The sequence below is a fragment of the Trifolium pratense genome, linkage group LG4 (genome assembly GCF_020283565.1).
Source record: "Trifolium pratense cultivar HEN17-A07 linkage group LG4, ARS_RC_1.1, whole genome shotgun sequence".
NCBI classification, from domain to species: domain Eukaryota; kingdom Viridiplantae; phylum Streptophyta; class Magnoliopsida; order Fabales; family Fabaceae; genus Trifolium; species Trifolium pratense.
In genome coordinates this window covers 52,358,681-52,374,696 of record NC_060062.1, presented here as the reverse complement: position 1 = coordinate 52,374,696, position 16,016 = coordinate 52,358,681, and the positions used below count along the sequence as shown (strand labels likewise).

At 32.6% G+C, this 16,016-nt stretch overlaps 3 protein-coding genes across 3 annotated transcripts; 1 reads left to right on the top strand and 2 right to left on the bottom strand.

Annotated features, from left to right (window-relative positions):
- Nucleotides 1-3,976: 3,976 nt before the first annotated feature.
- On the top strand, nucleotides 3,977-10,066 carry LOC123881502 (P-loop guanosine triphosphatase YjiA-like). The gene is made up of 10 exons (XM_045930209.1): nucleotides 3,977-4,331; nucleotides 4,953-5,018; nucleotides 5,497-5,680; nucleotides 6,054-6,250; nucleotides 6,388-6,438; nucleotides 7,679-7,770; nucleotides 7,949-8,013; nucleotides 8,743-8,840; nucleotides 9,552-9,656; nucleotides 9,736-10,066. Exons 1-10 carry the CDS (start codon nucleotides 4,074-4,076, stop codon nucleotides 9,871-9,873), a joined length of 1,254 nt encoding a protein of 417 aa, XP_045786165.1. The 5' UTR covers nucleotides 3,977-4,073; the 3' UTR covers nucleotides 9,874-10,066.
- Nucleotides 10,067-10,392: 326 nt separating this feature from the next.
- On the bottom strand, nucleotides 10,393-13,019 carry LOC123881501 (isoflavone reductase homolog). Its single transcript, XM_045930208.1, has 4 exons — nucleotides 12,446-13,019; nucleotides 11,379-11,619; nucleotides 11,046-11,249; nucleotides 10,393-10,712 (listed from the first exon to the last, which is right to left on the bottom strand). Exons 1-4 carry the CDS (start codon nucleotides 12,773-12,775, stop codon nucleotides 10,549-10,551), a joined length of 939 nt encoding a protein of 312 aa, XP_045786164.1. The 5' UTR covers nucleotides 12,776-13,019; the 3' UTR covers nucleotides 10,393-10,548.
- Nucleotides 13,020-14,292: 1,273 nt separating this feature from the next.
- On the bottom strand, nucleotides 14,293-15,886 carry LOC123922882. The gene is made up of 2 exons (XM_045975551.1): nucleotides 15,401-15,886; nucleotides 14,293-14,733 (listed from the first exon to the last, which is right to left on the bottom strand). The coding sequence occupies exons 1-2, from the start codon at nucleotides 15,884-15,886 to the stop codon at nucleotides 14,293-14,295; spliced, it is 927 nt and encodes a 308-aa protein (XP_045831507.1).
- Between the last annotated feature and the right edge of the window lie 130 nt (nucleotides 15,887-16,016).

Here is a 16,016-nt window from a genome sequence, read left to right as displayed (position 1 = left end):
CTGTGGTTTTTTTCGGTTTTTGTAGTTTTGCACACTCACATCATAAGTAGCGAGAGGGGTAAATTGGAAATATTAGGGGACGCGCACGTCCCATGGGGGTGCGAGAAGAAAACTCTATTTTTGAAATAGTGAGTTGATGTTAACATATAAAAATAAAGACATGACTTTGCACATAAATAAAATCACTGTAACTCCAAGAGTTTGGTGTACTGATAAAAAGATATGTCTTGAATTCAGAAGATTCTTAGTTCGAGCTCCATTGATGCTTTTGGAAGGAGGTAAATGTAATTACCTAAATTTGTTGTAGTTACATCACATGTTTAGACAAATAAAAAATGCTTAAAATATTGAAAAAAAATGGAAAATCAACCCAACATTTTACCATCAGCTTTAAAATGATGTTTTAAAAAATTATGTTGTTTATTTAACATAAAATTATATTGTTAACACAATTTAAATATGTAGCCCATTACATTTAGTAAATTATTAATAAGTATAACAACCGATTAACCATCTACTAAAATTAATCATCACAGTGCTTCAACTGTAATCAGGATTTGAACTTGGTTCCTCAACTTATGTTTGTAAGTTTTTAATGATTATTACCATTTCCTCTACCTACAAAAAATAATAACAATTTATCACGATTTTTAATGTCACCAATCACTTTTTAAATGTTCAGTCCATTTGGATCGATTTAGTTTTGAACTTTTTTTTGTTATACTTATTTTTGAACTTATATGAAACAATTTATATAAATAAATCATTTTTTATCTTAATTCATAAGTTTTTACTAATAAAAATTGTATTTTTATAAGCTGATATTTCATAAAATGTTTGGTGCGCAGGATAGCATAGTGACATCCTTAATATATTAAGACACAATACATGCCAACCACGTTTTCCCTCCAAAAGCTCCAATTAGTCCACCTAATTCCAATTTCAATGTTTCTACCTTTTCATATTCCATCTTATTCCAATTCCAAACTGTTCACATTTTCTTCTCATATTTATTACTAACTTTTTCCTATGAGCCAAGGAATAAATAGGTATATAAATGAGGAATTTGTGTTAAAAACGTGAACAATAATAATCTCGTGGTAAGTTGTTTCTTGGCTCTCTTTTTTTTCCGTAAAAAAAATTATTTTAAATATGAAGTTGTTTCATATAACATATTTTTATTTTAAAAATAACTGTTTTTAAAACCAAACTTATATTTAAACCAAAATCATTTCTTTAAACAAAAAAAAACAATCTTATTGAATAGTACTACCTTCATTCCTAAAGATACGATTGAATCAACAAAAATTAATATATTTAATTTGTTTAAAATATAGTTCTAATACATCATTTTTTATATACTCAATTGTCTCTTATAAAAATGATTATAAAAATGACTATGGGGATTATAACTTATTATAAGTACAATATACCAATTCTAAACAAGTTTGATTGATAATATATTTTTTTCACGTAAAAAATCATCATTTTATGATACTGCTCTAGATTTATATATCTTTATCCTTAATATATTACTCTCTTTGTTCCTTTTTAAGTGTCTTTTGACGTCTGATTTAGCGTTTCAATTTGACTATCCTTTTGGTATTTTAAAGGTATGATTCAATTATATCTATTGTCAATTACCCTTATTTTTTTCAATAAACTAATTATTGCTATATATTTGGAAGAAAATTTTTTTTTAAAAAAAATTACATAATATATTAAATTTATTGGAAAGAGAAAGTGTGTGCAAAAAAATAAAAATTTGTTGGTGGATTAAAATAAGGGTATAATAGAAAGATAAAGTGCAAAAATATAATTTACTAATTTGGTGTTACTATTCTGAAAAGACACTTTTTTTATAACATTCTAAAAAGACACTTAAAAATAAACGGAGGGAGTAAGACACAATACTATCCTAATCACTATTTCCTGACAAAAGCTCCAATTAGTCCACATAAATTAATATTCATTTTTTTTTGTTTACAATGAGTTGGGGGTCGAACTCAGGACCTATAACATACTACCCAAACCCCTCACCACTAGACCAAACTTTTTCTAATGAAATTTAATATTCCGATCCATCTAATTTTCAATTCCCAACAACATATATAGTAGTAGTAATAATAACACGAGTTTAACTAACCAACATAGTGTGACACAAGTGGTAGATACTTGGGTCCCTTAACCATTTAGTCCTGGGTTCGATCCACGGCCGGTGCGTATAGAGAAACATTTGTTGGGAGAGGTCATATCATATATTAAAGAGTCAGTGTTCGAACCTTGGACACTGACATGTTCACCTTTAAGATAAAAAATTTAGCCACTAAGAAAAAAAAACAACAACCATACTATTTTCAAAAAACTAACAACACCTATTTTAAAGCCCTTTTGGATCGACTTATTTTTTAACTTATGCGAAACAACTTATGCAAATAAATAAGTTTTTTATATATTATTATAAGCTTTTCAAGTAAGTTTATGATAAAACAGCTTATAAAAATACCATTTTTGTTAATGAAAATTTATGAATTAACATAAAAGTTTATTTACAAAAATAATTTATATATATATTTATGACAATTTTGGCACACAAGGTTAATATTTTATATATTTAACATTTTAAAGATTTTTGAACAATAATTTTGTAACAAAAAATTATATAAATTTTTAACATGTTTCAAATTTTAACATGGCCCCGTGCATCGCACGGGTACACAGACTAGTGATAGGATATAAAACAGGATAAGGATATGATAGGATAACAACAGGATAACAGTTATACTTAGTTATCATATCCTATGTTTGGTGCACATAGGATAACAAACATGATAACTATTATATTTTGTTTTTAATAGATATTTGCTCATAATAATATGATAAGATATATAACATATTTAATTGACAAAATTACTCTTGTAAAACAATTATTATTTTTTTAAAATTATTTTGTAATACTTTGAATTTTATAAATAAAAAATATAAATAAGTAATCAAATAACTTTATATAATTTAAAATAAAAATCATGAGAAAATAATCAAGTTTAATTTTTTATATGAATCATGATCAAATAAATAACTCAATAATATATACATGTTAGATAAGCCAAATAAACATATGATATATCTCATACGTAAATAATAAAACTACTATTGCAAAAGAATTATATTTAATTTTTTATAAAATTTAAATTAATATCCCTATTTGTCAATTTTTTAATAGTCATTTTACTTTAAAATATTGTAATTTTAGTAAAATTTTGATTCTTAAAATATATAAATTACAAAATTACCCATGTGAGAAAATCACATATATATTTAAAAATTAATTATTTTATTATTTATATTTTATTAATTTTATTTTATGTATTTTAAAATATATTTTATAAAATAAATCAGTAATATTTTTTCTTATCCTATCTTGCTGGTAACCCAGCTCAAATTCAGGATAAGAATTATAACTAGAGAGACATGATAGGATATGCTTCAGGATTAACTTATCATATTCTGTTGTATCACCAAACACTGGATTGCGGCAGGATATGATACAGTTATCATATCCTGTCTCTTATCCTTTGCACCAAACGGACCCGAAAAGTTTTTTTTTTAATAAAGTAAAAATTTTATTTTTCAAAAGGACCCATAATATTCAATTAAATACTTTTTCCATTTTTAGTACCAATTTGTTTTCCCTTTTTTATTTATTTAGGCCCATTTGGATTAACTTATTTTTGAGCTTATGCAATTTTTTTGTATTATTATAAATTTGTCAATAAAATAGCTTATAAAAATATAATTTTCATTAGTGTTAACTTTTAAAATAGCATAAAACTAAAACTTAATTTATATTGTATAAACTATTTGTATAAGCTAAAAAATAAGTTAATCCAAATGTACCATTTCATTTCATTGATATAAAGCAAAACCCTTTTTTTTCTTTTTTTTTGACAAAAAGCAAAAACCCTGGAACACCAGGGTTTAACCATTTCCAATTTCAAAAATAAAATAAAATACAATTTGCCTCTAACTTTTTTTTGCTTCAATTCTCTTGTTCTTTTCCGTTCCAGCGTAAAATGGTGATGAACAGATACATCACTCTAACAAATTCCGTCAAAACCCTTTTCCGATTTCTTCAATCACCCCTTCAACTCCGTTCTATCACAACCCTACATTCATTCGTTTCCCGCGAACCAATTGCTCCTAATTTTCATAACTTCTATTATGGAAGCTTCAGGCACATGTCTTCTGCCCCAACGCGCGTTGACGAAGAAGCTTCTGTTGATAATCGCGTTCCAGCTACTATTATAACTGGTTTTCTTGGCTCTGGAAAGGTGCTGCAATTTTTCATCATTATCAGTTCGTTTTATCATACCATCATAGTGTGTTGCATGCAGACTTAGGAACTATTTATTGATTTTATGGTTATTTGATTTTTTTTTCATTACCGGCTTATTGTCTTTTTGTATTGACTTATTTGAGCTTATTTATTTGCATAAGAATTTGCGACACTGTTTGGGAGAATTCTAATCTCGAATATAAGCACTAAAACATCCATGATTATTAGTCTTCATTAATATACCAGATACATTAATTATGCAATGAACTTAAAAAGGTGAATTTTGCTTATATTTTGTCACGGAGGAGTAAGAAAAAGTTAACTAACTTCTCATCTTTATTTAAATGTAACAAATTCCAATGTAGGACAATTTAGGACATCAAATTTTTTTTCCCGATGATATCAAGGATATCAAATGAAATTAACTAACATTCCCAATAATCGTAAATTTAGTTATTTTTGCTTATATTTAAGACCAGAAAAAATTCTATAAGCTCCAGATTTATCAAATGTTGTACCTTTTGGATATTTTTAGTTAATTCTTTTACAAGTGGTTTCAGAGTACACTTTAGCACAACTCACAGCTTTGTTTATAACTGACCTTTCTGTACTGCAGACTACTCTTCTGAATCATATTCTCACAGCCCAACATGGCAAGCGGATAGCTGTGATTGAAAATGAGGTATCAACTTTGTTCTACCTTACACATTACACAATAACCCTGTATTAGTTTTATTTTCTATGACATCAAGTAATTCCATGTGATTAGATGAGGACCTTGTTAAGTTTAACTGACAGCATTTTATTTCAGTAACTCTACCAAATTTTGAATTGGGGTTGGGAATAATATGCTGATAACACTTTGTTAAGGAAATATTTTTTACAAGATTTAGCTTCTGAAATTATAGCATCAGTAGCTTTTACCTGTGATATTGACTCAAATAAAGCTATATATTATTACTTGTGTATGATATCCAGCTGGAGTTAATGTCTTCGTAGGAAAATTACTTTATATGTTATTTATTTGGAGCAATTGTAATATAAGGGAAAATTACTTTATATCCAGCTGGAGTGCGTGCAGTGTTTTTAAGGATCTGTTCTTATAATGCGGCTTTACTACAGTTATTCATGAAATTGTCTTGTTGTTGTGAATAATGCAGTTTGGTGAGGTTGATATTGATGGATCATTGGTTGCTAGTCATTCTTCTGTGAGTGGTGAAAACATTGTCATGGTCAATAATGGCTGCCTATGCTGCACTGTGCGAGGAGATCTAGTTAAAATGCTGTTGGAGTTGGTTAGGAAAAAAAGAGACAAATTTGATCACATTGTTATTGAAACCACAGGTTTTTAAATTGCTCTAATATTTTTTGCATTGTGTACTGGGAATTGAGGCGATATAGAGTGTATATTTACTTGCAAGTTGAAACTAATGGACCAAATTGTGAAGTTACTAATATACGACTTCAATGAAAAGGATTTTTAAGAATATAGGTTATTTAATGAAAAGGGTTATATAAATAAAGAAGGGTTGGAAAAACACTTAGTCTATTGCCCTTATCTATTGCCTTTCATGGTTCTGCACCTTTTTTGTGGAATCTCATTTATGGGCTAAATGATTGATTGCATGGTTGATATTTGTCTGTTCCAATGTTAGGTATATGAAAAATAGTTGAATAAAACATTACTTTAATTTCTAAATTTTTAACCGTTTTACAGGTCTTGCTAAACCAGCCCCTGTTATTGAAACTTTTTTCACTGACGAACTAGTTTCTGAGTATGTTAAGCTGGATGGAGTTGTGACTTTAGTTGATTGCAAGCATGCCATGCAACATTTGAATGAGGTGAAACCAAGATTTGTGGTCAATGAGGCAGTTGAACAAGTTGCATATGCTGACCGAATCATTTTGAACAAGGCAAGCTTCTGGCTTTAAGATTCTGTGATATTTCTATGTTCACTTTAACTTTGTTTCTTTTCCAATAATGAATGCTAATTATATATGTATTAGTATGTGTTCTAGATTTTGATTATTATTATTACTTTCTTTTGCAGATAGATTTGGTTGCTGAATCTGAGTTAAATATATTGAACAAGAAAATAAAGGTATGTTATGGATACACAGACATTATTTTACTTGATCCCAGTAGGAAGGTAATAGAATCTTATGCTGAAAAAAGATGAAATGTACAAATATTAAACTGGGTTCATGATTTTTCCGCACAAATTTCATATTGTGTTCACCGTGATCTAGATGACTCGATATTGGTTTTTTGACCTGAGTAGTGTAATTCAAAACATAGCTACCAGAGAAGTTCAGTTTGTGAAAATTGACCTGCATGGAGTAAGTCATAGATGCCATTGTGATTTGAAAAAGGGAAGTTCTACTACCAATGCCTTCGTCTTTTCCCTAGATGCAAATGCAGCTGCCTTCTTCCATGTTGTTTGCCTTCCTACAGTTTCAATAATCAATTTGAAGCTTTTGCTGTGGCAACGGCGGAGGCTGGTATGATGCCGGTTGGCGACAGTGTACGGTGTGGTTTATAGCAGAGAAAGAGGGTAACTTGAAGAGAAGGCAGAACATGTGCATAGAAGAGGTTAAGATAGGGTTCTGGTTTGTAGTGAAGAGAAGGGAGGAAAATAGGGCTCTGGTTCGCAGTGAAGGGAAGAGGGGCAAATAGAGTGTTTTCACTGCACAAAAACCCTAAAATTCCCCTGTACTGAGTCTGTTTTAAGAGTATTTTTGGGTTTTCAAACCCAAATACTTTAGAGTTCCTATAGCAGTGCCCCGAGCACGATACAATGGTGGCCGCAACGGCCACACCTCTATTCCGGTCCACACCACAATCTCGCCGCAATCTGGAGCTATTGACAACATAGCCATATTTTATTATTGCCTTTCCAATTTCAACTGGTCAATGGCTGGGGATTAATAGTTAGAGTGGGATGGAATACATATTCCTTAACCTTGTTTTCATGATCATTAATATTAGTTTTCTCCTGTTAATTTTCCAATATGGGTATAATAGTTCCGTAGTTTTGGATTAAATTATAATTCTTGCTCTGGGGAAAAGGTATTAAACATCTAATAAATGTTAATCTGGTATGGCTAGATATAGTTTTTTCATGTTTTATTATGATATGATAAATGTATGTGCAAGCTTTGTATTAGGGAGCAGATGAGATAAATTTGAATTATTTTCTATGAAATCATCAGATTAGTGCTTTTAATTCATGTTTATATTGTTTATTATATAAGCTTTTATAGAGTTGTATATGAATTTACCTAGCTCCCCTAGAGAACATGCTTACGGAATTATTTTTTCATTTATGGAATTGTTGCCAGCACATCAATGGAATGGCACAAATTAAGCAAGCTAAATTTGGATCTGTTGACATAGACTTTGTTCTGGGTGTGGGAGGATATGATCTTCACAGGTAAGAGGTATATTATTTATAGTTCTTATTTAAGTACTATACACCTCTTCAAATCATGCTCCCTTCTGCTTCCTAAATAATATGGCTATATGTAAGATCATATTGCATAATGTAAGCCATCTGTGTGTATTTGCTGTGAATCTATCTTCATTTTGATCAAATTGTCTTGATATTGCAGAATTGAATCTGAGGTAGATGGAGAATGTCCCTCTACGGCGAGCCACTCAGATGATTGTGGACATGGTACTCCTTTAAAACCTTGTTGTCAGTTTCTTAATTTATTTTTTTTTCACTTGTGTTGTTAGAGTTCACTGCAGTATGAGGTCAATGTTGTTTAAATGGGAAGATGTTTTTGATGGATCGTGTGGATTTGACAAAATTTTATTTATCATGGCAATAAATTTTACCATTGCATTATGCTAGATCTTTCTCTTCTTAAAAGACTCAAGTAGAAACAGAAAAAATGAATTGGATGTCTTCCATATAGAAGTCTAGTCTTGTATAGTGCATTGCCATTTAATAGTCATGTCTACAGTGTGTCATGTTGATCATAATGTTGTCTACTACATCATAGGAAAAATATATCGAAGTGCTTAGTCATTGGTGTAGGTAGAAGTAATCTTTCAATCTAATTCAAACAGTGATAGCATTATACAAGCATTTGTATATTATTGAAATTGAGATTGAGACAAGATAAGAGCAGAGGTTGTAATGCAAAGTTAGTTGTCCTTTGTGGTCTATTTGTAGTCTAGTCTCTTGTTTAATTATAGAGTTTTGTCTTGTCTTTTTTCTGCAATTGAAACTCTCTAGTCTATTGCCATGTCCTTCCTTTTCCATTGTTTGATTGATCTTAGTCTAAAATTTTGAAATAATAACAATATCTGTGTGACTTGATTGCTACACTATGTTTCCTGAGTATATTTTTTTATCATAATATCTTGTGATTATTCATCATTCTGAATGTATCTACAGGACACAAAGGGCATCATCATCATCATCACGATCACGTGCATGATTCTGCTGTCTCTAGTGTCAGCATTGTTGCGGAGGGAACTCTTGATCGTGATGAGGTAATTGTATTAATTTGTTTCTCCGTTTTTGGTTATCTAATCAGCCCTGTTATGATTTATTTTATTGAGTAACTACTCCCTTCCTCCTCATTCCTCAATCAGTCATGCTGACCAAGTTATCATGAATTTCAAATCAATAATGGATTTCTAAATGCTTTTGTTGATGGTAACAATTGCTCAGTATAATATTATAGGGTTGTGAATTTGTTTATGGAAATAAAGTTTTTAAAATCGTTACTTTTCTGCCACTGATTTTGCATAATCATGCATATAATATGTTGCAATGCAAAAGTGGGCTATGCCTGGTGTCAATTTCATAGAAACCAGGGCTTGAAGAATGCCTGGTTTAGTTTTTTATGATGTGTAATACATCTGGTACAGGAACTTTTATCAGAGTGTTATTTATAGACTGTTTCATCTTACGTTTTATAATACAGATTGGTTTTAACTTCCAACCCGGTAAAGTCATCTTGTTTGACATAATGACTATGTAATTGAAGTATAATAACTGTGGTTGATTGAAAAAAACAATAGGCAAGCTTCCAATCTCATTTCACCACGATGTCACAAATACCTATTTTGCTAGAAATGATTGGATGTATACATAAAACATTTTACATTGTTCGTGCATAGTCATTAAGCTTCTTATATGTTAAACAATGATTTTTTATGGTAGCGCTAATCATGTTTCTCTCATACTTGACGGTTAAGGTTGAAGATTGGCTTGAGAGATTGGTTGAAGAAAAGGGAGAAGACCTGTACAGAATGAAAGGTGTCTTGTCAGTGGATGGTTCTGAACAACGATACGTGTTTCAGGTTCTCTTCTACAACATTATCATTCTATTGTCTACTACTCTATGTGCATTTTTTAAACCTATTTCTCTATTACTTTCAGGGGGTGCATTCGATGTTGGATGACAGCCTAGGAAAAACATGGGAACCCCAAGAAAAGAGGATAAACAAGCTTGTGTTCATTGGAAGGAATTTGGATGAAACTGCTCTCAGAAAAGGCTTCAAAGGTTGTTTAGTCTAGTATTAAAAATATGCATTTTGACAATTTCAAGCAAGCATATTGTAGCACAATCGGAAAATGTGGTTATTACTAGCTTGGATTGAAGGACTTGCTTGTTATGTAGTATTAATATTATATGCACATGCTTGTTCAAAAAATATTATATGCACATGCTTTTCTTTTTAATATTATCATTACATGCTTTGGCCGTGCATGGAAAAAGGAATTGAAATCAGTCTATAATTGTTAATCAAGAGTATTGTTATATTTTTTTTTAGCAGTCAATGAGTTTGATGGTATAATAGTGGGGGAAAAATTACAGTAACATGGATGGTTGGTGAAATTATTTACTATTGAACGATGATAAAAAAAAAACAAACCTCGTGTTAGAAAACATTGTAGCACATATCTTAATTTAAAGTTCGGATGAGAGATAAACAAAGTACGGTAATGGATAACAAGGTAAGAAACACCGGTCAGAATTTGGGTTTTTAAATTAGTTTCCAAATCATAACTTCATGTTTGTAATTCTGAGCAAAATTGAAGGAAAAGAAATATTACATTGACATTCAATATCCGAGATAACCGGTTTATTCCGCATTGGACTATAAGCACAAAATCTCCTAAAGGTGAGGTAATTTTAACCAACAAACATGCCCTTTCTTGAACCACTACCTCACGTGGAAATATTTCATTTTACACATAAGCTTTTAGGTACTCATCCATGCGTGTGTAATTCACCTCAGGGTAAAGCTTTGATGCTTCTTCTCCACCTTCTCCAATTTCAAAGTTTGTTAAACAACCTTCATAGAAAATATGATAGAAGTGTCCAATTGCTACTTGAAGTTTAAAATCCAAACCTGCAAATCAAAATCAAATTCATATAAACCTTAAATCACTGACACTAACTGCTTACGACAATAATGTTACTTTCCAAATACATATAAGGTGCATAACTTTGTCTACAAAAACTAAATTAGGACAATTAAACCAAGACATTAGGCTAAGGTAATTAATAAGCTCCCCCGAGGACGAATCGTTTAGGAGAACCTAAGTTGGATTCTTGGGAACAATTCTTGGTCAGACTTTACTTACCTCGTGGTCGAATTATGGACTACCCGACCCTCTTCCCTTGGAAATCAGAGGGTTAACACCCCCTAAAAAAAATTAGGACAATTAAATGAATGTGTTACCTTTCAAAGTTGTAAGAAAGCCCTCAGGAGGTATATATGTTTTCTCCAGCTCCTTTCCAATAAGTTTCTCCCAAATTCCAATCAGTTCTCCTTGGGAGAGAATGTTATCTTGTGGTCTAAGATATACTGTTTTGTTTAAGGTTCGAGGATCATCAATTGTCTTGATTGTATATGTTGCAACATCATATTCATCCAGAAAAATAGCTGCAATCATATATACATGTTAACAGTGTATATAATGAACATAAATTAGCAACAGAAATTAGAAGTGTAAACAGAAAATGTCGGTAGTTCCCTCGTCACTAAATTTGACAATTGAACTTATAAAGGTACCTTTGAGTGAGCCATCTCCAAAGAGATGAACCTTGTCTCTTGGAGGAACAAATGACCCCATCTGAGAGAGGCTGCCGGCAAAGTATCCAGCAAAAAGGTTAGCGGAGATGTAAGTAAAAGGAATGTTAGCTTCCTCTATTGCTTTTCTTACAGCCATTTTGTCATCAAATGTTACCCTTCCTGGCTCCAATGCATGTCCCATTCTTGCTGGGTCTAGCCCAAATTCCGAAGGCAAGAAACGCTGGTAGAGAAAAAACGAAAGAGTTTTATCATATTGTTATGTCAAAATCAAAACTGATGAATCTATCAAAAAAAGTATATTTGGAAACTGAGGAAAGCTGTCAATCATGTACTGATACTGAAGTCATGAAATATTCTGCAAGAGTACTCACATATTAAGTACCAAATTTTTGGTTAAATTGCTTAAGAACTTAAATCTTGGACAAAATTATCCGTAATGAAGCATAAACAACTGCAACTAATTAAGCAATTCACAAATCGGTTTTCGGGTTATATTTCATCTAGTATTGACTCTCAAGATACCACCTCGTATTTAGGACCGGACATCCATACCGTAACCCAAATGATCTGATAGCAGGTGACCTAACGGAGATAAATAGATTCTTAACTTAACTCAACTCTACAAAACTGACTTTTTAGGTAATAGATGTCTTCAACTTACATACATTTTTTCGAGTCATATCTGAATCTAGTAATTAAATTACATAACTATGATTTACATTTTTTATTTATTTTTGATAGAGAACTATGATTTACATTGTTCTTTGAGAAGATTAATGACAATATATTATTGATTATTTTATTAAAGAATCTTGCTAATTGATTAACATTTACCTTCCTCAAATGAATTTTATACAGACTGTAATTAATTTGTCCATATAGTTCAGGATTAATTTCAACATTAACAAATTTTACATGACTACAACAAACAAACAAACAAGGATATAAAATATAGAAACATATATTTGCAAGTACTAAAAACAAACAAATTTTCTAATAAAACTAAAAGATTGAGAATCTAAGATAGAAAATGTCCCTTAAATTACCTTAACATTACCAGCTTCTTTGATGGCATCAACAAGTTTAATTTGCAAACCAATACTATGAGTCCTAATATGAACACCTGAGATAGCACTAATGACAACATCAACCTTCTTGATAGCATCAACAAGGCTCTTATGATCTGAAAAAGATGCTTCAACAATATGAGCCCCTTGTTTCTTGAATGAAAGAAGCCTTTGAAGCTTCTCAATTTGAAGACCTAACTCTGGCCTTTGAATCACATATGTTTCATGTCCTTGTTCTAAACTTGCTTTCACTATTCTTCTTCCTATGTAACCTGTTCCTCCCACTACTAGAACCTTGCTCTTTCCCATCTTCTATCTAACTTCTTTGTTTGTGCTTCAATGTTTTGTTTTGTGTCTTTGGATTGGATTGAGGTTTTATATATTGTGAACTTGATTAATTAGTTGCCACTCTTAATTAGGCCGAATTAAATAATGTAATACTACTAGTAATTATCATATAATAATAATATAGTGTAAGAAAAAAACGTAGTTGTTCGTATGCACTAATAGTAGAATATTAGTATTAAAATGTACTATTTATATGGAATATTGTCATCTATGGATGGATGGGGGTAGATGGGTAGGTGGACATGTCAAAATGATTTTGTGCGTTTGATTCTACCTTTTCTTGACTATGTGAGGTAGCCAATTTTGAACAAAAAAAAAAGTTTTTTCTGTTCTTTTTATTTTTCTTCCTTTTTCAACAAAAATAAAGAGTGAAATCACTATTTTAATCATATGCATTTATTAAAGGCTAAATTATAATTTTGGTTCCTAACTTTCACAATATTGGGATTTTGGTCCATTTTGCAAAAAGATGACCCCCATTGATTTTGACAAAGTCGACGCACATGTGGCAAGTAACTCACATGCTAGTTAGTATGTCTTGCCATGTGGACAATGACTCACATGTCACGTCAGCATGACTTACCACACATGCTGATGTGGCATGTGAGTCATTGTCTATGTGGCAAAACATGCTGACGTGTCATGTGTGTCATCTTCCACGTGTGCATTTACTTGGTCATGAGGGCCAAAATCACATGTTTATGAGAGTTAGGAGGCAAAACTGCTATTATGAAAGTTAATGGGCCAAAATCTCAATGTTTGTAAAAGTTAGGGGACAAAAGTGTAATTTAGTCTATATTTTAATACTTATTTATCTTTTTACTTGTATGATATATTGCTTTAATATATTATTTGATGATTTTAAACTTTTTTAATATTACATATTAGTTTTTTTCAATTTAGCTTTTTAATATTACATATTAGTTTTTAAGGCAAGAGCAGCTAGACATGAAGGATTGGTTAGATATCTCAACTATGTTGCACACTTAATCAAGCTCATATTAAACCAATAGTTTAAAATTTATTAAAAAAGAAAAAAGTTCAAGCGGGGCTAGGCCTTACTCCATAAGAAAAACTAAGATGAAAAGCATAAGACAATAAACTAGCAAATCCGATAACAAGGAAATCCTAATCTATTTAATCTATATTTTTTAGTATTTCATATGTTTTTTTTTTTGAAAAAGCTAAAATGAGATATATATTAACACAGTCTCCTCAGCACAAGGTATGCCAAGATAGACTACCAAAGTTTACAATGAGACCATGAAAGAAATACAACAGTCAAATAATACAAGACTCAAACATAACAAGGGACTAGACCACCAACTATGGTAGTTTGAAACTAGAGTAACACTCGTCGTCTTCAACCACCGATAGGAAAACAGCTTGATCTTATCCAACAACTGAGAGATAGTACTGGTTGAGCCTGTAAACAATCTGTGATTTCTTTCCGTCCATATAACCCACACGCTAGCGAGCTAGATAAGCTGCAAAAAAGACCGTCGTGCTCGAGATCCTCCAGCTAAATAGGTGAACTGCACGAAATGATCCCGGATAGTAGTAGAACTCGTCAGTGGAACGCCAATCCAAGAGCAAACTAAAGCCCAAAGAGAACCAAAACAACTACACGAAATGAATAAGTGATGTGCTGACTCTGCTTCCCCACATCCAGAAATACATAAATGTGCTGTAGAAGATAAAATGCCTCGAGAGATCAGGTTTGACTTAGTGGGCAACCTGTCCCGCAGTAAACGCCACGCAAATATGGAGACCTTCAATGGGACCTGTGAATGCCAAATGAGGTTCTCCGCATCATCCATAGTAACTGAGTCAAAAGTAGTCAAAAGCTCATAAGCTCCCCGAACAGTGTAACCTGAATCAGGATCTGGCTGCCACTGCCATCTATCTGTAATCTGTGCCTGCAGTGAAATGTTAGAAAGTAAAGTCTGACACTCCCCCAACATCTCCTCCTCCCACGCCCTCAACTGCCTCCGCCACACCCACGCTGCTCCATCTAACCCTCACCCTAACGTGAACATCTCAGCCACCGTAAACGACTTAGTCTCTGATAAGACATACAGACGACCAAATCGCTCACACAACGGAGTCTCATCCAACCAAGGATCTGTCCAAAAAAGAGTATCAGAGCCGTCCCCGACCCTCCTAACCACATGCTCCCCAAACCACCTGCTCCCTGGCTCACCAACACCCTCCCTGATCCTCGCAATCTCTCGCCACCACGAAGACCCTCGCCGCCCTCCATCTCGCAGTCTCCCTCCCTCCACCCCATACCTAGCTGCCAACACCCGAAACCACAACCCCTCTCGATCCACTAACATCCTCCAACACCATTTACCTAAAAGTGCCAAGTTAAACTCCCTCAACTGCCTGACCCCCAAACCTCCATACTCCTTACGTAAACAAATAGTTTTCCAATTAATCCAAGCGGTTTTCCTAATATCCTCACACCCCCCCCCAAAAAAAATTTATTAAAAGAGATTCAATAGAGGAAATGATACCTGAAGGAGCTTTGAAAAAGGAGAGAGCATAGACAGGTAGAGATGTCAAGACAGATTTTAGCAGAACCAGACGACCACCAAAAGAAAGAAAACGACTCTTCCACCCCGATAATCGAGTTTTTAAACGATCCAACACCGGTTCCCAAAAGCTCAGACGCCGCGAATCACCCCCAATAGGCAGCCCCAGATAAACGAAAGGAATCTTTCCCACTCTACAACAGAGAGCAGACGCAGCTTCGCCTAACCAGGATTCAGGAATATTCACCCCCACCAGCATACTCTTGTTAAAATTAACCTTCAAACCAGACATAGTCTCAAACAACACTAGACCAGCTCGCAAAGCCCGTACATTACCCCAACTTTTCCCCCCAAGAAGCAGAGTATCATCCGCAAACTGAAGATGCGACACCGAAATAGTATTAGTTTCCCCAATTTTATACCCCTCAAATAAGTTACCCGCTACCAAAGATTCCATCAACACATTCAAACCCTCAGCAGCCAAAAGAAAAAGAAAAGGAGATAAAGGATCTCCTTGTCTAAGGCCTCGCTCCATAGGGAACTCATCAGTTGTACATCAAACATATTATTTTACCGTGTCTTTATAATATTACTATTTAATAAAGTAATTTGTCATTTGGATATTTGATCTAAAAGTCGATCCAAATTAAATTGTACTAAACCCT